At 34.5% G+C, this 27,503-nt stretch overlaps 1 protein-coding gene across 8 annotated transcripts in view; it reads left to right on the top strand.

Moving 5' to 3' along the window:
* CCSER2 (coiled-coil serine rich protein 2) overlaps positions 1–26,024 on the top strand; it is a 199,710-nt gene extending 173,686 nt beyond the window's left edge. For 4 of the 8 annotated variants that reach the window (XM_059169721.1, XM_059169728.1, XM_059169729.1 and 1 more), the window contains 2 exons: positions 20,985–23,046; positions 23,276–26,024. In XM_059169721.1, coding sequence (XP_059025704.1) covers positions 20,985–21,800 — 816 coding nt within the window. In that variant the 3' untranslated portion in view covers positions 21,801–23,046; positions 23,276–26,024. Of the gene's footprint in view, positions 1–7,962; positions 8,096–14,277; positions 14,318–20,984; positions 23,047–23,275 lie in introns of those variants that run through there. The other 4 variants (XM_059169722.1, XM_059169724.1, XM_059169723.1 and 1 more) reach the window with 4 other exon arrangements.
* Positions 26,025–27,503: the final 1,479 nt, after the last annotated feature.

Genomic DNA, 27,503 nt, shown 5'->3' with positions numbered 1-27,503 from the left:
TAGAGGGAATTAAGGATTTCTTTGTGGAGGTCTTTATTTACATTCACTGTTGTTTATATATAGCATATGCCACTAGAAGTATTTTTAAGTGAAATATACATATAAATTGGTATTTAAACAAATAATTATAATGTGATCATGAAATTATTTTTAAATTTTTGGTGCCAAAGAAAAAAAAATTTTATGTGTGATCATTTTTAGATATGGACCATTGAGTATGGTCTGTGTTTCAATGAGCTAAATGCTGACAGGAGCCATCTTTACTGAGACATCACATGCCAGCCACATGTATTTATGACAATACAACAAGAATCCTATTATGTGTATTGTTACTCTGATTTTTAAACATTTATACTATAGCTTCTTTGGATACATCTGAAACCACTAACAAAATAGAATTGTTTTTCAAGGCTAAGAACAAATTAAATATGACCATTTTAGCAATTGAGTGATTTATCTAGTCATAAATTTTAGGGGTATCTAAATCAGCACCCTCTAATACCAAATGCCAGAAATCTAGAAAGAATTTTTAAAACTTTTTTTTTAAAGATTTTATTTATTTATTTGACAGAGAGAGATCACAAGTAGGCAGAGAGGCAGGCAGAGAAAGAGAGGAGGAAGCAGGCTTTCCACCAAGGAGAGAGCCCGATGCGGGGCTCGATCCCAGGACTCTGGGATCATGACCTGAGCTGAAGGCAGAGGCTTTAACCCTCTGAGCCACCCAGGCACCCCATCATTTTTAAAACTTTGTTTAAAGTATCCATTGAAGAAGCAAAGTTTTATCTACACTGTAATTGGAAAACAAAGGACAGTACCAAAGTTTTCTACTACTGGGATCGCTTCATTTGTGTAATACAGAGTTCAATTTACTGACTTGTACATCAAGGATGTAGGCAGGATGTAGAGAGATTTTACTCTTAGAAATTTAATGATAGCAATCAGATGAGAAATGGATAATCCTGTTCACTTTCAGGAAGCAACTTGATAAATCAAGTTAGGTGAAGTTAGGTGGAGAGGAAGATTCAGAGTGTGGAGGGGACTTGAGTGCATAGAAGGCAGAAATCTTTCTAGTGCTAGAGCTTCATCTACTAGGAAAGCTCAGTGTTGTAGTGCCAAGTGCCACAGACCCTTCCGGAGCAAGTAAGACTATTCCAGGGAGCTTCCTAGACTTTCCCAGAAGAGGGAGAAATTGGCAAACTAATCATGAATCAGGAAGAGTTTTATCTCTTCGGTGTTAAGATGAAAACCCCCTAAACTTACTTGAGGTGAAAACTCTCATCTGTTCTCACATCAGCATTAAGAAAAAGCAGCTATTTGAGGGAAGAGCTAAAAGTGTTCTTGGAAGAATTGGCTCACAGTTCCTTGTCTAATCCCACACAGAGTTCACACAGTGTTTTATGTGAAGACCTGGTAGGCTTTATCTTGAGAGAAATGAAGTTACCTCTAAAACCCTGAGTTTCATACACTTCTGTTTTTCATGTTTTCCTTTTCCTTTATTTGTTTTTTTTTTTTTTTTTTTGTCCCACAAATTTAAAGTATAAATTAGAACATTGTGCATATTGTTACACTGTTTATGTCAGATATCCCAGGTATGTTTTTCTACAAGTAGATTTTATTTTCCTGCTTGGATTCCAGGAATATATTCATACGCATACCTACTTCTCTTTGTTTCATATAAAACAAAGTGTTTTAGACAAACCACATTTCTCTAGCAGAAAGCATCTCATATCTGCCATTTCATCTTAGAAGTCATCAGAAGATTTAAAATAGATGCAGATGAGCAAAAGATACTTTCTTGGCTAGAGCTTAAGGAACTTTATGAGTTCATTGCATCAACCAAGAAAGAATTATGCACTCTCTGCCCTCTCTGTTAGTGCTCCAGTAGAAATATAATGTGAGCTGAATATATAATGTAAATGCCCTAGAATCCAAATTAAAGAGAAATACAGAATTAATTTTAAACAAAATATCTGATTAGCCCAGTAGTATCATTAAAAAGTGGAATCAGTATAAAGAAGATATTGAGAATTTTTACATTCTGAGCTTTGGTTTTTATTTTTAACCAATTCTTTGACATTTAGGGGTATTTTACATTTATACAGCATTTCATTTTAGAGTGTCCATAATTCAGTTCTGTGTGATGGTCATTGGATTAGGTTCTAAACCTGTACTAAGTAGCAGGAATTAATGATCTCCACCAAAGTACATTCCTTCAGCTTTTAAACCATAGATTCATTTTCTGATTCATTCCGTGAACTTAGACTAGTTTATTCTGTATTTCAATCCCAGTGTGCTAAGGGTTTTGGATACTAAATCAAAGACATTGCTGGATTCTTAGGGTAAATCTGAGATGATAGGAGAGTGAAGCTCTATTTCTGGACCAGAGAAAGGTGGACATGTTTTCCAGATTTGGGGACTAGACCTTCTGGATCTCAGATCCATCTTAAAACTGCTGTCACTTATGATACACTTCAGTTCAGGAGTGTAGCCTGTTCCAGCACTCACTGCTGGAACAGATCCGTACATCTGGGAACTTGGGTTGCTTCTGCTGACTTTTTGCTAAAGATCAGGTCTCCCGCCCTTACCTTACATCTTATAAATCCTGAGTCTTCGAAGTTTCAAAGTTAAGTTCTTCTTCCACAAGTTCTTTTTTGTTTTAGAAACACTCCCAATAGATAGGGAATCAGGGGGAGGCAATACATGCTCTTAATGCTGCTGCTTAGTGTTGCCTAAATGTCTGGTATTCTGAACTTGCCTGGTCTCAGGGTTTAGTTAGTCTTGTATTTTATAGCTATTTCAGTTGTTCATTGTCAAAAGGACTAAATAATCTTTCTTCTTTTCATACTCAGGGAAATTACCTGCAGTTTATAGAGATATTTTCCCCAAGAAAATATAACCCTACCAATATAATCAGCATTTTACGTAGTCTTCTTCTGTATTATTCTAATATGCATTATGGTTTTATTCCTCTATTTTTAAATTTTTGTTTTAAATACTTACAGATCCATAAAAAGTAATAAAAATCCTTTGTATGGTTCACCCAATATCCCGTAATGATTACATTTTATATAAGCCTAGTACAGTATCAAAACCAGGATATTGTTTGTAGTATGTATGTAGTTCTGTGCCATTTTATTACTGTGTAGATTCTGGCAACAACACTATATTTAAGAAGCAGAATTACTGCACCTCTACAAAGTTCTGCCTTGTGTGCTGCCTTTTAATAATCACAGTCATTCCCTTCTTCCTCTACCATTCCTCATGGCAACCACTAATCTGATTTTCCATGCCTATTAATCAAATCATTTCAAGAATGTTATGTGATACTATATAGTGTATGAGCTTTTGAGATTACTTTTTTCACTCAGAATAACACCTTGGAAATTCATCCAAAGAGTTGTGTCTATCAATAATTTGTTCCTTTTTATGGCCAAGTATTGTTCCATTGATATGGGTCATTGAGAGACATTTTAATCACTTCTAGTTTTTAGCTATTACATATAAAGCTCCTGTGAGTATTTGTGTAGATGTAAATTTTCATTTCTCTGGGATAAATGCCCAGTAGTGTGATTTCTGGGGCATATGACAGTTCTCTGTTAGTACTCAAAAAAAATTACCAAGCTGTTTATCACAAATGCCAGAACAGATTCTCATCAACATTGTATGAGTGACAGTTTCTCTGCATCTTTACCAGCATTTAGTAGTAGTATTATTTTTTAATTTTAGCCATTCTGGTAAGTATGTATTGCTATATCAGTGTAGTTTTAATTTCTATTTCCCTAATAACTAATGGAGGTAATGTCTTCTTATGTGCTTATTAGCCATTTTCCTTGAAATATATCTTCATGTCTTCCCATTTTCTCACTTGACTTTTAATTTTTTTACTGTTGAATGTAGAGTTCTTTATATACTCCCCGAGTCCTTACATAAGAGTAAAGTATGTGGTTCCAGGTATTCCCGCCCTGTCCATAGTTTGTCTTTCCATCTTCTTCATAGAGTCATTCAAGAGTAAAAGATTTTAATTTTGATGTCCAATCTATCAACATTTATTTTCTTTTGTGGATTTTTTTCTTTTGTGGATTTTTTTCTTTTGTGGATTTCTTTTTATGTTATATCTAAACTCTTTATAAACCAAGGCCAAGACACTGAAAACTTTTGTTTTCTTCTGAGATGTTTATAGTTTTACACTCTACATTTAAATCTGTGATCCATGAGGCACCTGGGTGGCTCAGTCAGTTAAGCATCTGCCTTCAGCTCAGGTCATGATCTCAAAGTCCTGGGATCCAGCCCCCTCTTGAGCTCCCTACTCACTGGGGAGTCTGCTTTTCTCTCTCCCTCTGCTCCTCCCCCTGCTTGTTCTCTCTCTCTCTCTGTCAAATAAATAAATAAATAAATATCGTTGAAATAGATAACTCTGTAATCCATTTTCCATGAATTTTTGTAAGACATGAGGTTTGGGTCAAGGTTCATTTTTTCCCTACAAATATCCAGTTACTTTGCACCATTTTAAAAAATATTATCCTTTCTCTATTAAATTCCCTTTGCATTTTTGTCAAAAGTCAGTTGACTATATATTTGTATATATCTACTTCTGGGTTTTCTATTCCATTGATCTGTGTGTCTACGCCTCCACCAATACTATACTGTCTTGATTGCTGTAACTATAAAAAGTCTTAAGTTGAACGATCATCCTACCTTTTCTTTGTCATAATTGCTTATGTATTCTAATTTATTTGGTTTTCAGTGTAATTTTAGACTTAGCTTGTGTTTATCTAAAAAAAAAAATCTTGCCAGGATTTTGACAGAAAATATGTTATACCTAAATATCATCTTGGAATTAACATCTTTAGTATGTTGAGTATTCTAATCCTTGAATAAGGTGTATCTCTTTATTAATTTAAATCATTTTAAAAATTTCTTTAATGAACATTTTCTAGTTTTCAGAATACGAGTTCTACATATGCTTTCTTTGATTTATTATTTCATCCTATTTAGTAATTATAAATGGTATTGTCTTTTAAATTTCAGTTTCATATGCTTATTGCTGGTATTTAGAAGTGCAACTGACTTTTGTTTTTGGATCTTGTATCCTATGAACTTAATAAACCTATTTCCTAGTTCTGGGTTTTTCCTATAGATCTATATTTTCTGTGTGGACTGTCATGTCATTAGCAAATAGGAACAGTTTTCTCAATTTTTTGATCTATATGTCTTTTATTTCCTTTTCTTACATCATGCCACTGGGTAGGACTTCCCATAGTATGTTGAATAAGAATGGAATCATAGGAATATGATGCCATATTCCTGATCTACAGGGGAAAACATTCAGTCTTTCACCATTAAATAAATGTTAGCTATAGGTATGTGAAAGATGCTTTTTATCAAGTTGAGAAATTTCCTTTCTATTCCTAGTTTGCAGAGAGTTTTCATCATGAATGTGTGTTACATTTTGTTCAGTCCTTTTTGCTTTACTGATATATATGAACATGTCATTTTTTTCACTTTAGTCTATTGATTGCATTGGTCATTTTTGAGTCACTCTTGTTGACCTAACCCCCCCCCATCATGGTGTATACTTCTTTTACATATTTCTGAATTCTAATCAATAATGTTTTGTTAAGACTTGTTTATGTTTATATTCATTGTATTATGTTTATAATGGTCTGTTGATTTCTGGTTTTTTGTTTTGTACTGTATTTGTTGATTTTCTCTTAGGGTAATTCTAGCCTCATAAATGAGTGGGGAAGTATTCTTTCCTCTAGTTCTGTTTTCTGTATAGAATTGTTGTTAATTCTTTAAACATTGGTGGAATTCTCCAGTGGACCATCTAGGCTTGGAACTTTCTTTTTTGGGGATAACAATGGTTGGAGTAGGGATAAGGACAGATATGTGAGTAACTGAATTCTAAGAACTAAAAGTGAGAATCTTCTTAGAGATGAACCATTCTGTCTTAGTCTGTTTGGGCAGCTATCATAAAACACCATAGAGACTGGGTGACCTATAAATAATAGGAATCTTTATCTCACAGTTTTGGAGGTTGGGAGATCAAAGAGCAAATTGGAAGATTCAGTGTCTGGCAAGGGCCTGCATAGACAACCATTTTTTCCTTGTGTTCTCTTGTGGTGGGTGGGGCAAGAGATGGGGTTTCTTTTATAAGGGCATGAATCCCGTTCAGAGGGCTCCACTGTCTTGACCTCTTCACCTCCCAAAGTCCCCACCTCCAAAAATACCATCACACTGGGTGAATAGGTCTCAACATACGGAATTTGTGGGGAACACAGTTCATTCTCTAGCACATTCTAATCCTGTGTCTTACAAATGAGGAAACTGAGGCTCAGAGAAGATCAGTGACTTTTTTAAAGTTGTAGGACTTATGGAAGATCCAAAGAAAAACACCGGTCCCTTGTTCCCTGTCAGTACTATTTTCACAAACCTCCGGAATTTATTTCTTTGAAAAGGAATCTTTGACTGCTGGTTTAACTTATATATAAAATCACTATCTGAAAGTGTCTTTACCCAGTACAGTGAGTAGAACCTTGGCTCTGGTGAAACTTCTAGGAAAAGTTGCTGTCCTTTTTTGGTTGAAGATTTGTTTTGTGTAAAGCTTTTAAACCAAAATATTTCTGAAACAACAAAATAGAATTGTGTCTGGCAGTATCTTTGGAGAACGGTTGGGATTATCACCCTCTTAAGTATTTTCTAAGTTATTTTCACAAACACCTGTGGCTAAATTAGTGGAGAAAAGATGATAATTTCAAAAGATAGGATCTTTTTTAAAATAGGATATTCTAAAAATCATTAATTCCACATAGTTTCTGGGAGCTGTTTTTCCCTTTCATTAACGTACAAAGTGGGTCATTCTGTTTTTTTTTTTTTTATAGTGAGCAGTGTAGATATAATTACTCTTAAATTTAAATAAGTATCTGATTATACTGAACCGAGCCAAGAAATATTGATAGAGAAGTAGAAAAAATTTTTATTTGGAGGAGTGTTTATGAAATCTGTAAACACCAGTTAAAAACTACATTAGTAATTTTTAATAAGTTATTTCTATGTCAGATTAATTTATCTGAAAAATTATGCATACTTTCTTTTGCAAATTGAACTGGGTATGATGATAATTTACAACTCATTTTCCTTTATGATTTTGTTACTGTTTTAATAGTTATGTTTGTGGATATATTTCTGTTGGTGGGAGCACTAGAAACAGACCTGAGACCCAATCTGGTTTTATTTGTGAGACATTGAACAAATCTTTTTCTTGTTAACCCAGTTTTATCTGGGAAGTGAGGAGAAAGTAAATGCCATTGCAGATGTATTCCAATTCTGATAACCTGTTATTATGTAAATCTAAGAAGCCATAAGTTACTCATATTAAAAAGCATGCATGCTTAACCTGTGGCCTGTATGTCACATTCTTGACAGTACTCACTCTCAAAACATCCTAAGTCTTTTTAATGCTGTGTTGGTTCTGCTATTTTCAGCCAGTGTTCTTTATCTGCTAATCCTCTGAAAACCTATGACTTAAAAAGAAATAAACATTTTTTGTATGATAGTTTTTTTGTTGCCTGATTTATAATTAATGCAATTTCTCTGTTTAACACTTGTTTAAAAAAATCTATCTCCCTTTTAAAATGTTTTCACATTTTTGAAAGACTGGAATCTGCTATTTAAAAAAGAGCTATATGATGATAAATGTAATGTATACAAGAAAGAATATGTATTTCATTTCTTATGCTTTAACTATAAATATTAGGGGAAAATAATTTTTTTCTTAAAATATACGAATAATACCTAGGTTTGTATTATGATATATTTTTAATCATTTGAACTACCTATATTTTAAAAAATCTGTATTCTTATTAACACTATTGTTATTTTTTTTAAAAGTATGACTTTGGTTTTTCTATTTTTCGGTTCCCTGTTTTATTATACCTCCCTACCCCATCTCTCTCTGCACAGGGTGGGTATTCTGCTCCCTCCTTCTCTCCTTGGCAGGGCTCCTTCCAGGGGATGCCACGGACTGTTCCGCCGCACCGCAGACAGAGTGAGTCTGTGTCTCTCACTCCTATCCTGCTCTGGCTTCCCGTTCATGGTATTTCCCTTCTGCATGACCTGTCCCTTCCCCAGCACCCCTTCTCCTGTCCAGAGTGACCTGTAGGCATGTGCTAAACCAGCACTCCCTGGGTTCTCTTCTCTTAATTAACCCTTCCTTTGACTGCATGTGAATAGACTTCTACTTAGAACCTTAGGAGAACTACCTGAAGTTAATTTAATTCTAATGCTGTTTAACCTATTGCCAGTGAACCTAGACCTACTGACATGCATCTGCCTTTAATGTATTTTCTTTTTTTGTGACCTTGAGATCTATGAATAACAATTTTTTATCTAGTTAAGTCAAAAATATATATACTATCTGTAATGATATGGACAGATGCATACTAATTGAGGGAGCAGGCTTACTAGACCATTGCACATTTCTTTAAATATTTCTTAATCAAGAAGATTTGATTGCATTTCACTGTCATCTAAAAGAAATCTTTTTAATCTAATTTCAAGGGGTTTTTTTTAACAACTAATCCATTTTTGTAATTCATCAGCTGCTTTACAGTACAGAAGAAAATGGCTCTTGAATATGCATGGTTTACTAACATTTCTAATGATTTTAGTAATTGTTTGACTTAAAAGATTTTTTGTTTACATTGAATCTGCTTTCCAAAACAGTGTTTATTATTTTACATTATATACTTAAGTACACCTGGTAAGTTGGTTATATTTTATCTTTTTTGAAAAGTCACCCAAAAAAGCTAATACTAGTGAAAAAAAAGGTAATTAATATTATCAATCAGTCACTTTTATGGATCCTGCATGGAATTACCCTAATTTTTGATTCAGATCATTTTTTAAATAAATTATCTATATGAAATATCAAAGGTCACATAGTTTTAAGCAGTTAAAGTTAAGAAATGTGATTTATTCAAATAAAAATTCATTTATTGAATTAGGCAAAATTATGAGGTATCAGTATGAATTTGAGATAAGGTTTGAGGTGTATTTTTGGGCTATTATGCCTCTGCTTCCCTTTTGTTTTTTTGTTTAAAAGAAAATAGAACAGAAAGTTTGTATAGGTTTTTATGTCAGATTATTTAGTAGCAAGTTAATTTGTTCAGTGGAAGCAAGGAGAAGAGAGATTCTTCCTCCTCCTCCTCCTCTTCCTTTTCCATCCCCTACCACCTTTGTAGGCCTCCTTTTTACTTCTCTTGTCTTCAAGTACTTCTCTTTCCTTTCTCCTCTATTTACGTATTCCTAGCACAGAAGAAATTACTTTAAAACTCTAGTGAACTAATCTGACTTTCAAAGGGCAGGTGTAACATAATAATATATTTTTAGACTTAACAGCTAGTAATTTGCATGGTTTGACAGATTTTACCTCAGATTAACATCCTTGCCTTGAATTTACTGTAGCTCCCTTTTAGTTCCTGTCTTCTTTCCCTACCATTCTTCTCCCTCATTCTCCTTCCCTTCAGCTAGTTATAATGTGGAATTGAAGTTTAAGGTTAATTATTCCATATTGCAAACAAAAATTTACGTTTATTTTGAAAACATGTATCTTAGAAATGCTCATTTCACTAGTTTTTTATTTGTGTAGCTTTAGAATTTTCTTGTCCCTCCCTTCAGTCATTGGTCCTTCATTTCTAAACGTTGCTTCCTTCTTTCCTCTTGGGTTAGAGCTGCCTTTTCATTTCCCAACTATAAAGAAGCACTGTCTGCAACACTATCAGGATCTTTTTTTCTGGCTTTTATAGATCAAATCTTTCTTCTCCTCATCTTCTAATTAGTAAGGAGAAAGTTTTGGTTCTCTAGAGTTTGAATGTGTTAGCCACATCAGAAGGTAGTGCGTATATTCTCACGGCTTATATAGCTAAGAGAACTGGCCCTGGAACTTGATCACTGAGACTTACAGGACCCTCTTGGTGGAAAGTGATAGTACAAGACTTGTTGATATCTCTTGCTGAGTAGGGGAGGTTCCTTTAGAGGAACAATATGTTTTTACTACTATACTATTTTGGATTTACCCTGAGAACAGCTAAAGCAGTTTACTAATAAAATTAACATTATTTTAATATTTTAAAGAATATTTTAAATTTCTCTAAAATAAAGAATTTTATGGAATATAAAATATAGAATTATGTATAAATTATCTAAAATACAGAATTTTAGTTTTTTTAAAGAATATTTTGAATTTTTCTAAAATATAGGAAAGAGACGCCTGGGTGGCCCAGTTGGTTTAGCATCTGCCTTAGGCTCAGGTCATAATCCTTAGGTACTGGGATTGAGTCCCACATCAGGCTCCTTACTCAGTGGGGAGCCTGCTTCTCTTTTTCCCTCTGCATCACCCTCCATTTGTGTGTGCTCACACACACACTCTCCCTCTCAAGTAAATAAATAAAATCTTCAAAAAATATGGGTGGCTCAGTTGGTTAAGCGGCTGCCTTCGGCTCAGGTCATGATCCCGGCGTCCTGGGATCGAGTCCCACATCGGGCTCCTTGCTCCGCAGGGAGCCTGCTTCTCCCTCTGACTCTGCCTGCCACTCTGTCTGCCTGTGCTCGCTCTCACTCTCTCTCTTACAAATAAGTGGATGAAATCTTTAAAAAAAAAATATATATATATATATATATAGAAAATAAAGGTATGGAATCCAGTGGTTTTCATAGTGTTTTGGAATAGATCTCCCCCTTCTACACTAAAACTATATTTAGTTAAGTAATATTTGTTTCCATGTTTAGTTAGTATGTGATTCCTAGGGCTGAGTTTTGGAGAGGTTAATTCTATAAGTGATGGTAGATAGTGAAGAGAGTTCCCCTTTATTATAATGTTTTATTAATAAGTTCTTTTTTGAGGCCATCTTGAACATCAACATAAGTGAACTGACTTTTCTTTTTTTTTTAATTTTTTTAAATTTATTTTCAGCATAATAGTATTCATTGTTTTTGTACCACACCCAGTGCTCCATGCAATCCGTGCCCTCTATAATACCCCCCACCTGGTACCCCGACCTCCCACCCACCGCCCCTTCAAAACCCTCAGATTGCTTTTCAGAGTCCATAGTCTCTCAGGTTCACCTCCCCTTCCAATTTCCCCCAACTCCCTTCTCCTCTCTAACTCCCCTTGTCCTCCATGGTATTTGTTATGCTCCACAAATAAGTGAAACCATATGATAATTGACTCTCTCTGCTTGATTTATTTCACTCAGCATAATCTCTTCCTGTAGCAACATGGACGGGACTGGAAGAGATTATGCTGACTTTTCTTCTAAAGACAAAAGTCAGGCAAGCTTCACTAAGGTTTTGTTTTTGTTTTTAATTTATAGGAATAGTAGACCTTCCAGCTTAATGAGATAGCCTGTTCTGAATATGTGGAGAATGAAATAATTAACGTTTGCAGGGAGTGTTTAGCTCTGGTCACTCAGGAAAGCTGCATTGGCCTAGGATGTTCTTGCTGAATTTAAGAATAACTCCAGAAAAATGGAGAAAAAAGGAAAATCCTGGTCTTTATATACTTTTCCCTTATGAAATTTTGACTTCCATTTCTTTTCTTGAGTATATTACTAGACTCAACTTGACAATGCTTGTCTCCCAGTTTCAAATTAAATTTTTCTCTGGGTTAAAAATAGCTACCTTTGGATGTAGAAGGGGTCTTCTTGTTGTCCTGATTTCAGCTTTTGTCCAAATTGACTTAACTAATACTAGTTTAGTCTTTTTTATTTCCAATTTTATAAAATTAGGAATGATAGATAACCTACCTCATAGTAGGAAATTTTAACAAAAATAATTGCTTTTGACAAGTAAAAAGCCCTTATGGTAATCTCAAGTAGCACTTCTTGCCAGAGCATATACTTTTAGGAATACCTTGACTTTTCAAAAACTGTATTTTGAAATAATACCTATTTTTTATCATGCCTAAAAAGACTATTAAATTTGCCCTTTAACACCTTGATTGGAAGAATTTAGAAATCTTATCAACTTTTACCTTTAATGTACAGTAACTTAAGGTGAGACAAAAATTGTTTTTAAACAACAAAAATAACATAAGTGCATCTACTTGTCTTAATAGCTTAGCAGTTTCTTGATGTAGCATTAGTATTGCCTGATTTCTAAATTTATATTATAATAACTAACTTTTCCACCCAGAATTTTACATTGTCATATATCCTCCTCCTTCTCTTATAAGCCTCTGAGGATGTTTCACAAGCAAATGACACTTAAAATTCATTTTATTTCACCATCCAGTATGTATTTACTAAATGAAACTATTTACTTAATAGCCCAGCACACATGTGAGTGTATTTAAAATTCAGATAAAAGTTGAATGAAATAGTGCTTTCTCTTGAAACACATAATACTCTCATATTTTCTTAATTTTTAGTTTTGCTTTATTTCACATAGTATCATATGAACATTATTGTTAACAGTAATATTTCTTGAAAGCATCATTTTAATAGGTACATGATAATAATATTATGTGGCTATACTATAATCTTTTCCTATTGTTGGACATTGATGTTGTTTCTATTTTTCCCTATTAAATAGAGGTATGCTTGCAATGCCATTTATCCTTGTGTATAGATCAGTATCACTATCTCTCTTAGGTAGATTTCTAGAAGGATGTTGCTTAATCAAAGGCTGTGTGCACTTTCTAGAAGCACTCGATATGTACTGGTTGAACTGCCAAACATGTTCATAAGTTGTACGTTAATGTGGCTCAATCTGATTGGCTCCCCCATGTGACTTTAATCAATTTTAAATGTAAGGGTAGCATTAGCTTCAGTGCTTTAATGAGAAATTAGCTCTGGGAGTGACTTTTCATAAAAATAAAATATTTTCAGTGAAATGGAAAATAGGATAACTGAAAAACTGAACAAATAATACAGAATATGATACTCTGTCCATTTTTATAGCTAATTTCAAATGCTATTAGTCATTGATTAATTGACTAGAAATGTGCATTAAACTCATGGTCCAGGAGGCTGTCCCATAAACCAGTTTCACTGGACACTTTGTCATTATGAGAAACACAGCAATTGTTGTTTTCTGCATAAGACTTTTATAACAACCTGCTCTATAGATTGTGGAATTGTTAGCCATATCTGTTATACCATAATGCCTGCAAAATTGTACTCTGGATAAATATACCATGCATATTGGTCACAGCAATGGAGTAGTACTATTTATTATTTATATATACTATTTATTATTTATATATTAATACTACTTATGATGTTTAGTTTTGTTTTCTGAGCTATTCTGAGTCCCAGAGGTTAAATGCTAATGGGTTCTATGTTTTAGAAATAAAGACCCATGAAAAATTAAGCATCTCACACTGATTGTGCCTGGGTCATAAATCCTTATTACTTAAGTCAATATTAATTGGTTTGATAGTTTTTAAGTAAGTTAAGTGATCAACTTAGAAAAGCCATTGAACTCCTTGTCTCAGAATTTGTTTATATATAATTTCTACTTGTCAATCAGTTATCTTTTCTAAATTTCCTGAGATCTAGAGACATCATTCTGAGATCTAGAGGAAAAAGAGCATTCCTGGTTTCCAGAAAACTTTGGAAGTAGTGATTGGGTTCATGTGAATTACAGAGCAAAATTCTTCATATCTACTTATACTAGGAATCCAGTCATGTCTTCCATCTTTTTAGTGATATGTGGAGCCTCGCTTTTAATTTAGAACATCGTATTTAAGACAGACATACATGAAGATCAGATTATACTTTAATTGGTCTTTAATGCAGCAAAAGTAATAAAAGTAAACAAATATTGTATTTAGTTTATAATGTGCAAAGCTTTCTGAAATTATTAAAGAAATAATTTCTACTTGCTTTGTAAGGGATTACATGTGGCTAAACGTTTTTAGATCTTTGGAGTATGGATATTAAATTGTCAAAACCCTTCCAGTATTTTATTTGGTAAGATTCTTCAAATGATTTCTTTTAAGTGTGAGAAGTTTTACATATACTGTTCTGTGGTTATGAATATTTATATTAACTTGCAAACCTCTTTAGCGGGAAGGTTTAAATTTATTTAAAATGTTTTCATTTCACATAAATATACTAAATAAAATAATATTGCCTGGAAAAACACAACAAAAGCTAAGCAAATACTGTTGGCTGCGATACCCAGTCATGGCAATTCCTTGGTGTTGTGTGTGGTCTCTGACACCATTGTCCTGTCTTTTTCTTGTCTCTGCTCTCCCATTATGCTATTGGCAAGGAGTTGAGAAGTTAGTCCATTACTTCTCTGACAAAGCGTGGTACAGTACAATTTCAGATTTTTTCCTACCACCTTCCTCATAGTCACTTTCTGTTTTTGTTTTTTTTTCCAGTTTGCATGATGCATGTCAGAGCCTGCATGAAAATACAGGCATGTTACAGATGGCTCCATTTCCATCTTCCTTTTAGCCTTTAAAATGTATTTAGTAATAATAATAATAAACTTGTATGTACCAAGAAAATAATTTTAAGTAATTCCTATATCTGCTATGCAGTAGCATTATTATGCTTTAGAACATTTCCTGCTTTCTACCTTACACACTTAGACATATTTTTCTCAGAATTTGACGTTTCTAGCTGGCATCTTATCATTGGTAATTCTAGAACAAAATGTTTACAGAAACTGCTTGAGTATTTTTTCTTATGCTAATGCTAGAAATCTTTGAAATGATGGGAAAGACTGAAGGTGAAGTTTTTCTCAGTGACGAATGCTAATTTGCCTTTCCTTTTGTTCAGTGTATCTCCTCCAGTAGGTCACTTGGAAACATTTTTCACTCCAAAATAACTGCTGCATAGTGTGGCTTGAATTTGGTTCTGGGTCTCATCTTGTGTAGGATAGATCAGCTGAGAAAGACATAGGGTATTATCCAGGAAAGTTAGTACCTGAATGTTGGTATTGAATTTGCCCATTAAGTTTTTAAAATAATCATCCTGCTATACTGCATATTCTGAAAGTCTGTGAACTCATTGGAATTAATAAAGTTTTAGTGCTGCATTTTAAATTCTCTGTCGCTTCAAATTCTGGCTTTACTATTTGCTCAGGTATGTGAATTTCGATATGTTTCTTAATTTCTTTTAATCTCAGTTTACTCATCTACAAAAATAAGACAGTACTTCCCACTGAGGCTCTTGGGATAATTAGAGATCACATATGCAAGCTTACATGCAAACCGTGTTTGATTGTTTACCCTTGGAAGAAGGGAAATGCTGTTCTCTCAGAGCCCAGAATGTAGCATTTCTCAAGTATTTATAATGTGTCAGGCACTATACTAAGCACTTTGGTATGCATGTTATCATTTATTATTTACAACAATTCAGTGAAGTGTAAATAGTGCTATTATCTTCATTTTATAAGTTATGAAATTCTATCCCAGAGTAGTAAGATAATTTACTCAGTAACTCATCAGTAGTAAGTGAGTCAAAACTCAAACCCAGATCAGTCTGATTCCGAAAGCTAAGTGATTCAGTTTTGTATTGTACTAGCTCCTCCATATAGCCATATATAAATTCTCTCTATACTTTGAAGTGCCTTTCATGTCCTAGCTCTGTTTTATCTTCAGGAAGGTACTTGAGGAACCTTGATTTCTGTATCATATCAGAAACGCCTGCTATGGATTTAAAACACTTCAATATAACGGACATTACCGAATTACTTATTTGAAGCCTAGAAAGCTCTTATTCTATAGCAACTAGTTTATTATATTGCTATAGATCTTGCCCCCCCCTTTTTTTCCAAAACCCAGTTATAAAAGGGCTGTGGCTTGAATTCCTCATTCTCACACCTTTTAATAATCATCGGTGACATTTATTGAGCACTTCTGATATGCTAACAGATCGTATGCTATGTGTTTTACATGCATAATCATATTTAATTATTAGGATAAGAAATGGAAAATAGTTGAATGCTTGTTAAGACAGTTTTCCTAAGTTACTTCATTCAGAAATGTCGATCTCCAGGGAAAAAATATTTGTAGCTTAGCTAGTAGGTCACGAGAGTTGCTATGTCCTAGTTAAATTATAATTCTTCCTGCAGCCCTTCTAAACATTAATCATTATGCTAACCCCAAATTTACTTAAAGAAAACTTTTTTTTCTGCTATAAGATATCCTTTTCATCAGTGTTTTTTTTTTAAACTTGTTTTTATTTGGTTATTAGTGTTGTATCACTAACCTAAGAGGGAAGTATCATTTTGATTATTTATTACCAAAGAAGCAATTTTTGGAATATACCACTTACTAATTTCATTTATTTGTTAATTTGTCTAGAAAATATATATTTAATCCTTACTGTGTGACAAATACTAGGGATACCAACTATAAGAACAACAAAGCATGGTACATTCTTGTAAGGAGCTCATATCTCTGGTTATCTTTGTAAGCAGCCCAAAATAGACATTTAAGATTATCATTGAAGATCCTACCAATCACTTGCACAGGTACCCAGTAGTGCCTCTGGCACTCTTGACCTTGAGACCTATAACCGTTGTTTCTGAGAATTCTCAGAATGGTGTGCTAATAAGGTTTATGGACCTAACTAAAGTAAGATATGAACTTACTGAGTCTTAGAAGCACTTAGCTCGTCAAGTCTGGGGATGCATTCACATTTTAAAGCTTCAGTAAACCAACCATTCTGTAAATAGCATGGATGGAGTGCTAATGCTGTACTTATTGGTGACTACATGGTGTTTCCTAAAGTATGCCCCACCCCCCAAGTAGGTGCTAGGATTCTTTTTGCACTCTTGAGTCTTTTGGGTTGCTAAGGCTATGAAATGAATGGGCTGGTGGACAACTTTTTTGGGGTACAGATTAGTACCTCATCATCTGTCTCCAAAGGAAGAAACCTGTAACTCATCTTGAATTCCTTCCAAACAGCTGTTTAACTGACCACCTTTAAAAAAATCTTTCAATCCTTTCTCGTTTTGCTTTCATGAAGTATATTGATTTAAGACCCTTCTAATTTATCATCCTGGCTGTTATAGCATGCTTCTTACAATCACCCTTCCTGTGTGTTACTCACTAATTCCACTAAAATAACATTGTAAAATACACATTGGATCTTATGATTCCTCTGTTTAAAATTTATCAGTGTCTGCCATCATCTGTTGCATAAAGTTACAACCACTTAGTCAGATAAGAGTTTCTTTATGATCTGGTCCTTTCCTATGCTTTCCCACCAACACTGTGATCTCCAAATTTGGTCGAACAATTTGAAGTTACTAGAACTTAGCATATTCTCTTTTTGCCTTTATGCTTAGCATGTACTGGCTCTCTACCCTGAAGTTTCTTCCCTTCTCGTCTACTTGGCAAATTCTTAACTCATCTTAAAACTCACTTTAGATTATTTGTAACTCTTGTATGCCTTCTATGACCTCTACAATGCATATTTTTCCTTTTTGTTCTCATATATCGTTATGTTTGAGACATGGTGTCATCATCTGTTTACCTATCTCCCTCACTAGGTCTCTAGGTTCCATGGGAATAGCATTGTATTCAGCTCCATATTTTTCTATACCTAGTACAATGCACGATATATTTTAGACCTTTAAAAAATGAATGGTCTTTGATGTTCCTTCCTATTCGTCTTATTATCTCTGAGAATATGAGATCTCACTTATTTATCTAAAATATACTCTAAAGGTATCTGACAGCATAGAAGCAGTAATGAGTATAGGCAAGAAGAATTATTAATATCTTGACTTTATGTTAATACAGTTGAGGCTTTAGAATTTGGGGGAAACTGTGCCTCAAGCAGCAAGCCATCAGAATGCATCTTTGCTTTATTTACTAGAGGTTAAGAGGCAGCGTGTTTCTTAAGTCACCAGCAGGTAACTAATGACAATTCAGTCTTTAGTGGGCAAGCAGTTCTACACAGTCATCCACCTTTAGGAGAAGTCATTTTTTTGGTCCTCACTGTAGTCATTTCTTTATCTTCTTTGAGAGACTTTCTTCTTATGGTAGTGGAATTGATTTCCAAACTAGTTTCCAAATAAATAATAAATCACGACATTTATTTGGGAATAGGGAAATTAGATCACAGCACTAAAATACAATGTTTACTAAAACTACAAAATCTGCATTATTTATAAAGCACTTAGAAACCATTAATTTATTCACTTTATTTAAGTGATAGGCATCTTTGTATAACTGTTCAACCTAACTCCTCTCAGAAGACTCAAAATTTTATTATTTTTAAAAACCTGATTATTTCCTATTTCTTCAATATTTGATATGGAGCTTTATTGCATTTAATACATGCAGCACATCTTCCTGCTGTACTTCCATTTAGTTCTCTGATAAGCAGTAGGCAGTTGGGTAATCAAAGTACAGTAGTCCCCCCACCTTATCCACAGTTTTGGTTTCTGTAGTTTGTGTGGTTTCAGTTACTTGCTGTTGACTGCCATCTGGAAGCAGATGATTGTCCTTCTGACATATCATTAGAAGATCAATAGTAGTCTTAATGCTATGTCACAACTCCTACATCATTTACCTTTTATCATCTCATATCACAAGAAGGGTGAACACAGTACAATAAGATATTTTGAGAGAGACCACAATTCTCATAACTTTTATTACAGTTATTGTTACAATTGTTCTCTTACTATTATTAGTTTTTGTTAATCCCTTGCTGTGCCCAATTTATAAATTAAACTTTGTCGTAGGTAAGTATGTATAGGGAAAAGCATAGTATAAATAGGATTCATTACTCTCTGCAGTTTCAGGCATCCACTGGAGGTTTTGGAACATATTCTTGCAGATAAGGGGGGGACTACTATAATCAGTGCAAATGGGTAATTTATCTATAGTTCACAGTGCCCCTTTTCTGGAGGTTGGTTATCTTAATGATAAATTTATCACTTAATTAGGAAATCATACCTTCTTATGCTTTGAGCTGATAGATACTTATACCTTTTTTTCTTACTAGCAATAGGCATATTACAATAATCATTTTAAATTGTTATATTTTCAAATGTCTTAAGTTGCTTCATGATTTTTAACTCAAAATTAGAATATCTTTTGATATTTTTGAAGGTTTTGAAGAGAGGTAAAAAGGGAAAGTAAATCTCCATTTCAGTCAACCATTTGATGTTGTACCTTTGCCTTCTTTGGTTGCCTTTTCCCCTTTTGGTAGATTTTTGGTTTGCTTAATATGGTCCTGCTCTATATTTTTACTAATCTTTCTAAAATGTATGATGATTGGCACTGTCTTTTTTTTTTTTTTCCTAGGGAATCCCAACTAATTGTCATTACCTGGTGATTTTAGTACCTTCCTTCTTGAAGGACAGTTTATTCATCTCTGTGGTGATTTATTGTGCAAATGCCCACTGAACTTTAAAGTTTAGGACATTTAGCTTGAAGAAGAAACTGAGATTGCTTATTAGTTTTAATACCCTAAAATAAGAGTTAATGTAATATTCTATATGAATTTTGAGTAGTCATTATTTTGATTTTACTGTTTTTAAAATAGCCCTATATCATCCTGGCCAGCCATCCTTCTACAAGTCATTAAACTTTGCTCACAGTTATCTTAACCCTGCCATTCGCCTGACTCTTGGCACCAGCAGCCATCATCTAGTACTGGCCAGGGATATGAAAAAGTGACAAAACATGAATAATGTAGTATAAATAGATTTGTCCCTTTGGTTGGAGAAATTAGAGATACTATGTAGATTTTGTTTTGCATTAGTGTAGCAAAAAATTTGTTTTATTAAAGCTTAAAGCTTTATTAAAGACTTTAAAGCTGACCCTTTAAAGTCTATGTTTCAGAGCCCTTTGGCAAACATTTTTATATTTTCGATCCACATTATTTAGTAGAAAATGATGTGTATTGTGTTTATACATGGATAACAACTTACCTTATAATAGGATGTGACCTGTAGGCTCTGCCCCATATACTCTAACTATCTGGGCCATCGAAAGATAACTTTAAGTTTCATATTTCTTTACTGACCGCCCAAGAGTAATAGAAGTTGCATGTTTCTCCTGATTTATGTAGAATATAATCACACAGTGAGCTTCAAAGAAGTGTGTGTGAGGCATATTGGCCTAAAGAATTTTGTTACTATAGGCTTCTCAGCTTTAGTTCAAGTTACAGGTAATTTCACATTCGTTTTACTCTCAGTTGTTATTCAAAAGAGTAATTGTTTTAAATCTTAAATGAATGTTCAGTTTGGACAGGGTAGCTGTTTTCCATTTACCAGAACCTTACTTGATCCCTCATATGGCAGTGAGACAGAACAAATAAGCTGTGAAAACATTTTGTTCTGAAACTTTTCAACGAGAATGTTAAAGGTAGCTTAGTATTAGCTAAGTGTATTGACCCGTTTTTGTTTGAGTAATTAGAATTTCACATCAACAGAGAATATGATCAATCTAAACCTTGTTTATCTGCTTATATTTTTAATTCTTGATAGAAGTACAGCACCTTGACACGTTTAAATTAATACTTCTCTGGCCAAGTGTGATAAATTGAAGTGTTATACAGCTTTCCTTTAAAAAATAAAGTCTTTAAAATGGGTAATATTCTGAATGGTTACAGGTTTTATCTATGCTTTTTGAAGATTAAAGCAAAGTGCTATAGAAATCATTCTGCCAAGCTATATTACATACAAAGTTTTAAATACTTAATGAATCAAGGCAGGAAATCTTTTTTTTGTACAATAAATAAGTACTTTAAGATTTTTCTTTTCCCTTGTTTGATTTCAAATCTTGTTTAGTGTTTACTGCCTGTATCATTTTTTGTTTGCATTATCACTCTTTTATGTGTCTCATTAATTCACTTGAATATTACCGTTTATTTTTCTATTTAAAAACCCCACATACTTCTCATATTAATACATAAGTATCAACACAGCCTAATTGGAACTTACATAAATTCTGAGTGGCATTTGTAAAATGAATTGTTGCTTAATGTTGTTTTTAATTTTAATAGCCTCAAGTACTACAGCCTTCCAGCAGCCTTCCCAGACCCACAGACCACGCCCAGGGAAAACTAATAAAGCCGCAGCATATCGAGGCCCACAGTGAGTGCACCGTCCAGGGCATACAGCAGAGTGTGGCACATCTGGATGAAAGCTTTACACACGGCTTACAAGAAAGCAGCTGTGATCTGGAAGACCGGCCTTTTTCTTCAAGCCCACTATTCGCTGAGGATGTGGCGAAGAGTACACCTTCTGAAGCAAACTTGAACATGACCACGAATGCTCAAGAGCCTTATCATTCGGCAAATAATCAAATTAGTGACATGCAATTTGTACCTACTTCCCTTCAGACGCTTCCGCAGTCAAGTACAGTAGACCAGACTAAGAGAGTTGGAAGAAATCAGTCTTCACTGGAGGGCTACACATCCCAGCCCAAGTCCTTACCGCTTTTTAAGCCATCCATCTCAAATTCTTTGGTACCTCCTCCAGTTTCTGAATCATCTCCAAGTAGAAATCCCATTTATAAAAAGTCATCAGTAACCACACCATGGAATTCATCAAAACTTCAGCCAACATCTAGTCAAACAAATCTTGCAAGTAATCCAAATCCAAAAGCATCTAAGCTCCGCCCCCCTTCTGGCTCTTTTAGACAAAAACAAATAAGCAGTTCCCAAGTAGAGCCTCAAAACTTCCAGGCCAAGACAAGCATCCCAAGGCCTCTAACAAGAAGAAAAGAAATCATGCAGAATCTGAATGGCAATTTGAATTCTGGGGATTGTTTGGCCTCTAATCGATACTCCCGTCTTCCTAAACCAAAGATACATTAAGTGCGTAGCCATCACCTGCCAATTTGTTTTTTTAAAAAACAATCTGTTCTGTAATAGCTTTATGTGCAGTTTGCTACCATGATGGAGGTTCCATTGAAAGCTTGCAAATCTTAAAATTAAAATGTGGAAGCTTCTAATAGTTTGGCTCTTCCATTTTCTATCCTGGTTGAAGTACACGGCATTTGAGCATATTTGTCTCAGGTAAACACAAAAGTTTGCTTACCCATTTCAGAGGCCTACTGAAGGCTCTAATCATGTTATCCATCTCTCTGCACATCAGAAAGTTCATAATATTCCACTTAGCAGGCAAGAAACGTGCTTTGCTCATTTAGTCCTTTTAAGGTCTGTATTAAATGTGGTTCTTAGAGCCTCACCCTTTTTCACTTGTCCCTCCTGTGAATATGGTTACTGTTTTATCTAAAGATATGGTGATAATTGAAGATGGTAGACTATAAGTAAAATTCTGGCCAGTGATTTGTGTATTTAAAAGGTCTATGCAAAAGCTTTGTGATGAATAAAAGAGATCAGGCTTTTAATGGGAAGTCTATGTAAGTTTTGTTTTTCCTTGCTAGTATCAGCCAGTTAGTCTCAGTATTTATTTATTTACCAAACTCTGCTGGCTAAAAATGTTTCCTGTGATATAAAAGCCAATTATATGTTGCTTTAGTATTCCGTTTTGCGTGCACGCGTGCACACACATACACAGACACACACCATTTGTATTTGATTTTGTTACTCCATAGATTTTGGAAAGCTTGGATTATATCTTGAAGCCTATACCTGAAGGTGTATTCATTTTGTAACATGTGTTGTTGGTGCTAGAGTTTTCCTGGTAGTTGTTTCGAATCCTATAGGCTTCTGGATCCATGATAGCTGTTTTAAGGTTTCACAGCTTATATTTTAAATTAAATCTTAATTATGATATTTATATTTATTGACTTTCTGCTAATATCTGAAGACTGGAATAATGGACTTGAAATGTTTGCACAAACTTTGATGAGTTATAAATACCCCACAGAGAAGGATTGAAACTATTTTCTATAGCAAAACCGTTAAAATATTTTGAGAATAATTATAAACTTAAGTACGACTATCTTAAGAAAGCTGAAATTTTCAATTTTTTTTTTTTTTTTTTTGAGTTTTCCGGGTTTCCCTTTTATGTTAGTGTGTTTGAATGGCAGTTTCTTGAGAAGTAGATTTGGGATGAAAAATAGAATTGGAGAGGGACATTGTATTTTATTAAAAGGTATTTTTTTTTTAATTTCTCTTTCTTCTTTAATATTTTATTTATTTATTTGACAGAGAGAGATCACAAGTAGGCAGAGAGGCAGGCAGAGAGAGAGAGAGAGGAGAAAGCAGGCTCCCCGCTGAGCAGAGAGCCTGATGCGGGACTCAATCCCAGGACCCTGGGATCATGACCTGAGCCGAAGGCAGCGGCTTAACCCACTGAGCCACCCAGGCGCCCTTATTAAAAGGTATTAAAGGTGATCCTAATGTTCTAGGAAGGTAGCTAGGGAACCGCCAAGGGACCATATGCTCTAACCCAATCATGCTGCGGGCCACTCATCAGATGGTTCAGTAAATTTGCCCTCTGTTCTCCCAAATCATGTCATCTTGAGGCTGTTCACCTGTTGCTGCTTTAATTAGAATTAATGTTTTTCAGACAACCTTTTACAAAGTCAACTTTTGTTGTGATCAGCTGACCAAAAATGTATCATAAGGGATTATGACCAAAAACTTAGTCACTCAAAATTCTAAGGATTTCATTTTAAAAACGTTCACTGGCAAAATTGCCCTTTTTAAGAAAAACAATAGCAAGTGCTTTAGTGGAAATTTTGAAAGAGCTGTTTACTGTCATTTTGATGCAGTCTTCCCTTACCTCCCAGAGGACCATTCAAGTGAATCTGCCATTCACTGGATATGAAAATCATTCTTGGATTGGTAACTGGTGAGCAACACAAATCTAGTACCAGAGTCTCATTCAGCAGCACTTTTGTCAGAGAAACACTAAAGTTCAGAAAGATTTTCACATAGTCCAGATACTGTTAGTGTAAAGTACTCAGACATATCAGCAAAGCTCTTCTTTGTTCCTAGAGACAGGAAGTGATAGCTGGCAGCTATAAGTGGGTACATGGGTGTATCATCTTGAAGGAGAAAGATAACTGATCTCATATATTGCAAATGGGATGTTATCACACTATATTTTCCTAAAGTAAACATTGATAAATTGGTTTTTGGTTTGTTTAGAAGTTGGTGTAGACTCTTGTGAAACATTATTTACAAGTAGTCCTTTAAGGGAAAAGTTCAAAACTTTTACTTTATTTTTGACTCCCTAGTCTGAGGGAAATAGCTTTTATATAAAAATGTTGACTCCTGCAATTTGTTTATTCCAGTCTTTTTCCTGCTCTTTTTTCTTCCTGATGAATTTATAGAAATATTAACCCATCAGTTTATCAACTTCTCTGTGCTTTTGTTGAGCCACAGTCTTGGCTCAGCAATGTAATAATGAAGCATAATATATTTAAGAGAAAAAAATCTAGGATGCTTGTACAAAACAAGTTTTGCCTGCAGTTTGCTTTTAAAAACTGCATGAATATTTCTTTTAAAACTGCTCCATGGCAATTAAGTCAGAAATGAGGTGAGGATGTAACTCACCTGAATAATCAGGGATCACTCTCAGATTTGGCTTGATCTCTGTTTAGTGCTTCTATAAGTCAACTCTGTGCCAAATCCTCCTCTACATAAAACTCAGATCGCTTTTTTTCTGAGTTCTTGTGATTTCGGTGAAGATGGCTGCAGTATATGAATTATAAATCCTGAAGAAAAAGTTTTGTGGGGGTTGGTTAAGTTTCACGTTTGTGAGTGAGAAAAGTAATAGAGCATGTAGAATTAGACATTCGGCTGTTGATGGGATGGATGTATACCAGATTCTTTAGAGAAAGCTTGGCCTAAGGAGTTAATCAGTACAGGTGCAGATGATTTTAAGGCATTAAACAAAGGATTATATAGTTATATCATTTAGAATGTTTCTAATAACTGAGACCCTCTAGCATTTTTCTTTTGGAGTCTCATTTTAATTTGTGCAATATTTTCAGGCATATAGACTACTGTTCATTGTATTTATATAGGCGTTAGGGAACTTAGTAAGTATTTTAACAAGTAAAAATCTGAATAATGAGAGAAAGTATCAGACTTGCACTTTAAATAAGCTTAATTGCTTAGAGTTGTGCCTGAAATATCAAAATGCCTCTTGGGCGTGGCTTTCTTTGTTGAAATGAATTTCTCTGTAATTGTTGCTGTTTGAAGTACAGCCTTTCACAGAATTATATCCTCAGCATGTCACTTTACTCATTAAAGCACTAAGTTCTTTGAATGTTTCATGGTACCCTTAAGTATTTTACTCAGTGTGTCAAAGAGAACATGATCCCCCCCCACCATAGCTGTCACTTCTGGTCTTCCTGTAGCATAGATGGTTGTTACAGACACAGAAGTGTAGTTTTCAGTTTCTAAGCAGAGTTGTCATGATGGTTTCCTGGTCTCTGGGGCACTGACGAGGTAATTTGAAGTCACCAGCTAGGCTTGCAACGAAGTTCAGTAAGACTGCAGCATAGTTTCCGTTTACTCTTCCTTGTTACACAGTAGTTTCCATGTTATGCATTAGTTCAGGTGGCTATGTTTGCATGCCTATGCACACATTAAAATTAATTAAGCTATAATACAAATCCCTGGTGTTTTTCCTTGAGGATGATGGCCTTGCAATTTTTCTTCATTCTGATGCTTGAATTATATTTTCTAATTTTCTTTCCACACCTCCCTTCAGTTTTTCTGCTGCAGCAATTTGAAAGAATACACTTGGATAAATGCTGATGATTGTGGGTGCCAATCTACAACTATGCTATTAATTAAAGCTACATCATATATTATAAATGTCTTGGGGAAAAGCTACCCACTTTCTCCTCATTAGAGCGTCACCATAACAAAATAATACTGACCCTACAAATTTGAAGTCTCTAAGTCATTACTAACTAAAAACAAAAACACCACAGTCTTTAATACCTGCAGTATTGTTTTCCCCATTGATTTTAAAAACCAGAGTAAATACTGTATATTAGAATTTGCTTGTAAAATGAGTTATAAAAACTGGATGTAAAGTCTCTTTCCTGAAAATGTTGGCATAGTAAATAAAAATAAAGTTCATAATTATGAAAGTTTTCTTGTCCTCAACACTGCCTTCCATAGTGTACTTTTTCTCGGATTTTTTTTTCCACAAAGATCCAGTATGCTCTTCGTTTGGTTGATTTTCAAACTGTGTCATTTTACACACTCCTTCTACACATATCACACTCCAAGCCCTGATTGAGTAGGAGGTGAACAGTACTTGAGTATTTCCACAGACTCTGTAAGTGATCTAATATATCAGTTTCCATTTTAATCAAATGCCTGCTTTATCTCAGAAAAATAATTGGGAAAATGGATAATTTTTACTTAAAAATGTATTAGCACCTTGAGTGAAAATGCTGCATTTAAGAGGAAGACATTGTAATTTTACTTTTATTTTTATAAACATATATAAAAACGTTTGAAGCAACAAGAGTGCTTAGTGAAATTTACACAGTTCTTAGGAACAAAAGGAACAGGGCATTTATAATTTATTTTCCAATTTAACTATATGTGGTAATCATTATATAATGAGATAAAAAGTTGATACAGTGATGTTAATTATTAATTCAAAATGGTTTTATAAATGCTGGAAAAGGAATGAAGGAAATTTCATTACTAATAAATTTAATAATGGCATTTACCACCTCTTAAGATATCTGTATCAGTTTTAAGGCCCTCGGAGTTACTAGCAAGTACTTTCTTAGATTAACTCCAAATTTTTCTCTTTGAGGCTGTTATCAAATATAGTAATTTCATTTGTTTCTCATGTTCATTATACATTTTCCATTCTGAAAAAATTTTTTCCCCACAGAAAAACAAGTAGAAGTTGAATCTGACTTATCCTTCTATTAATGAGGTTTAAGTAATTTTTTAAAAAATTTTTATTTATTTATTTATTTGACAGATAGCGATCACAAGTAGGCAGACAGGCAGAGGAGGAGGAAGCAGGCTCCCTGCTGTGCAGAGAGCCCGATGTGGGGCTCGATCCCAGGACCCTGAGATCATGACCCGAGCCGAAGGCAGAGGCTTTAACCCACTGAGCCACCCAGGCACCCCAAGGTTTAAGTAATTTTTGTGGATGTTTTATGTATGTCGGTCCCTGTGCTAGCTCCTGGGTGTACTAAAGTAAAGACCACATGGTCCCAGCCTTGTGGAGCTTGAGGAGCTGCAGATGGTTTACATCATACCATCCTATTCAGGAAGGCCCTATTCATCATTTGTTTAGAACGCAACAGGAAAACTCCTTTCCCCCTCATTTCGTTTCATTCTGGGCTTTAACTACCTTTGCTTCTGTATTAATTATTGGTTACATGCCTCCATTTCCCTTTGCTAATCTGATTTGACTCAGGACCTCCTTCTTTAGCCATATCAAATATTAAGTTCTCTGCCCTTTCTTCTTATGGCATCAATCAGGATTGAATTTTGAAGCTTCTCAACTTTCTTAAACCACCTTCCCTTTTAGGCTTTGGCCAATAGGATCTCATGTTCTGAAGTCTCTCTTTAATCAGTTCACACAGTTCACGTCCAGGCTTCATTTTCCTT

This window comes from Mustela lutreola, chromosome 4 (genome assembly GCF_030435805.1).
Source record: "Mustela lutreola isolate mMusLut2 chromosome 4, mMusLut2.pri, whole genome shotgun sequence".
Taxonomy (NCBI): domain Eukaryota; kingdom Metazoa; phylum Chordata; class Mammalia; order Carnivora; family Mustelidae; genus Mustela; species Mustela lutreola.
This window is presented reverse-complemented; position numbering and strand designations above follow the sequence as displayed.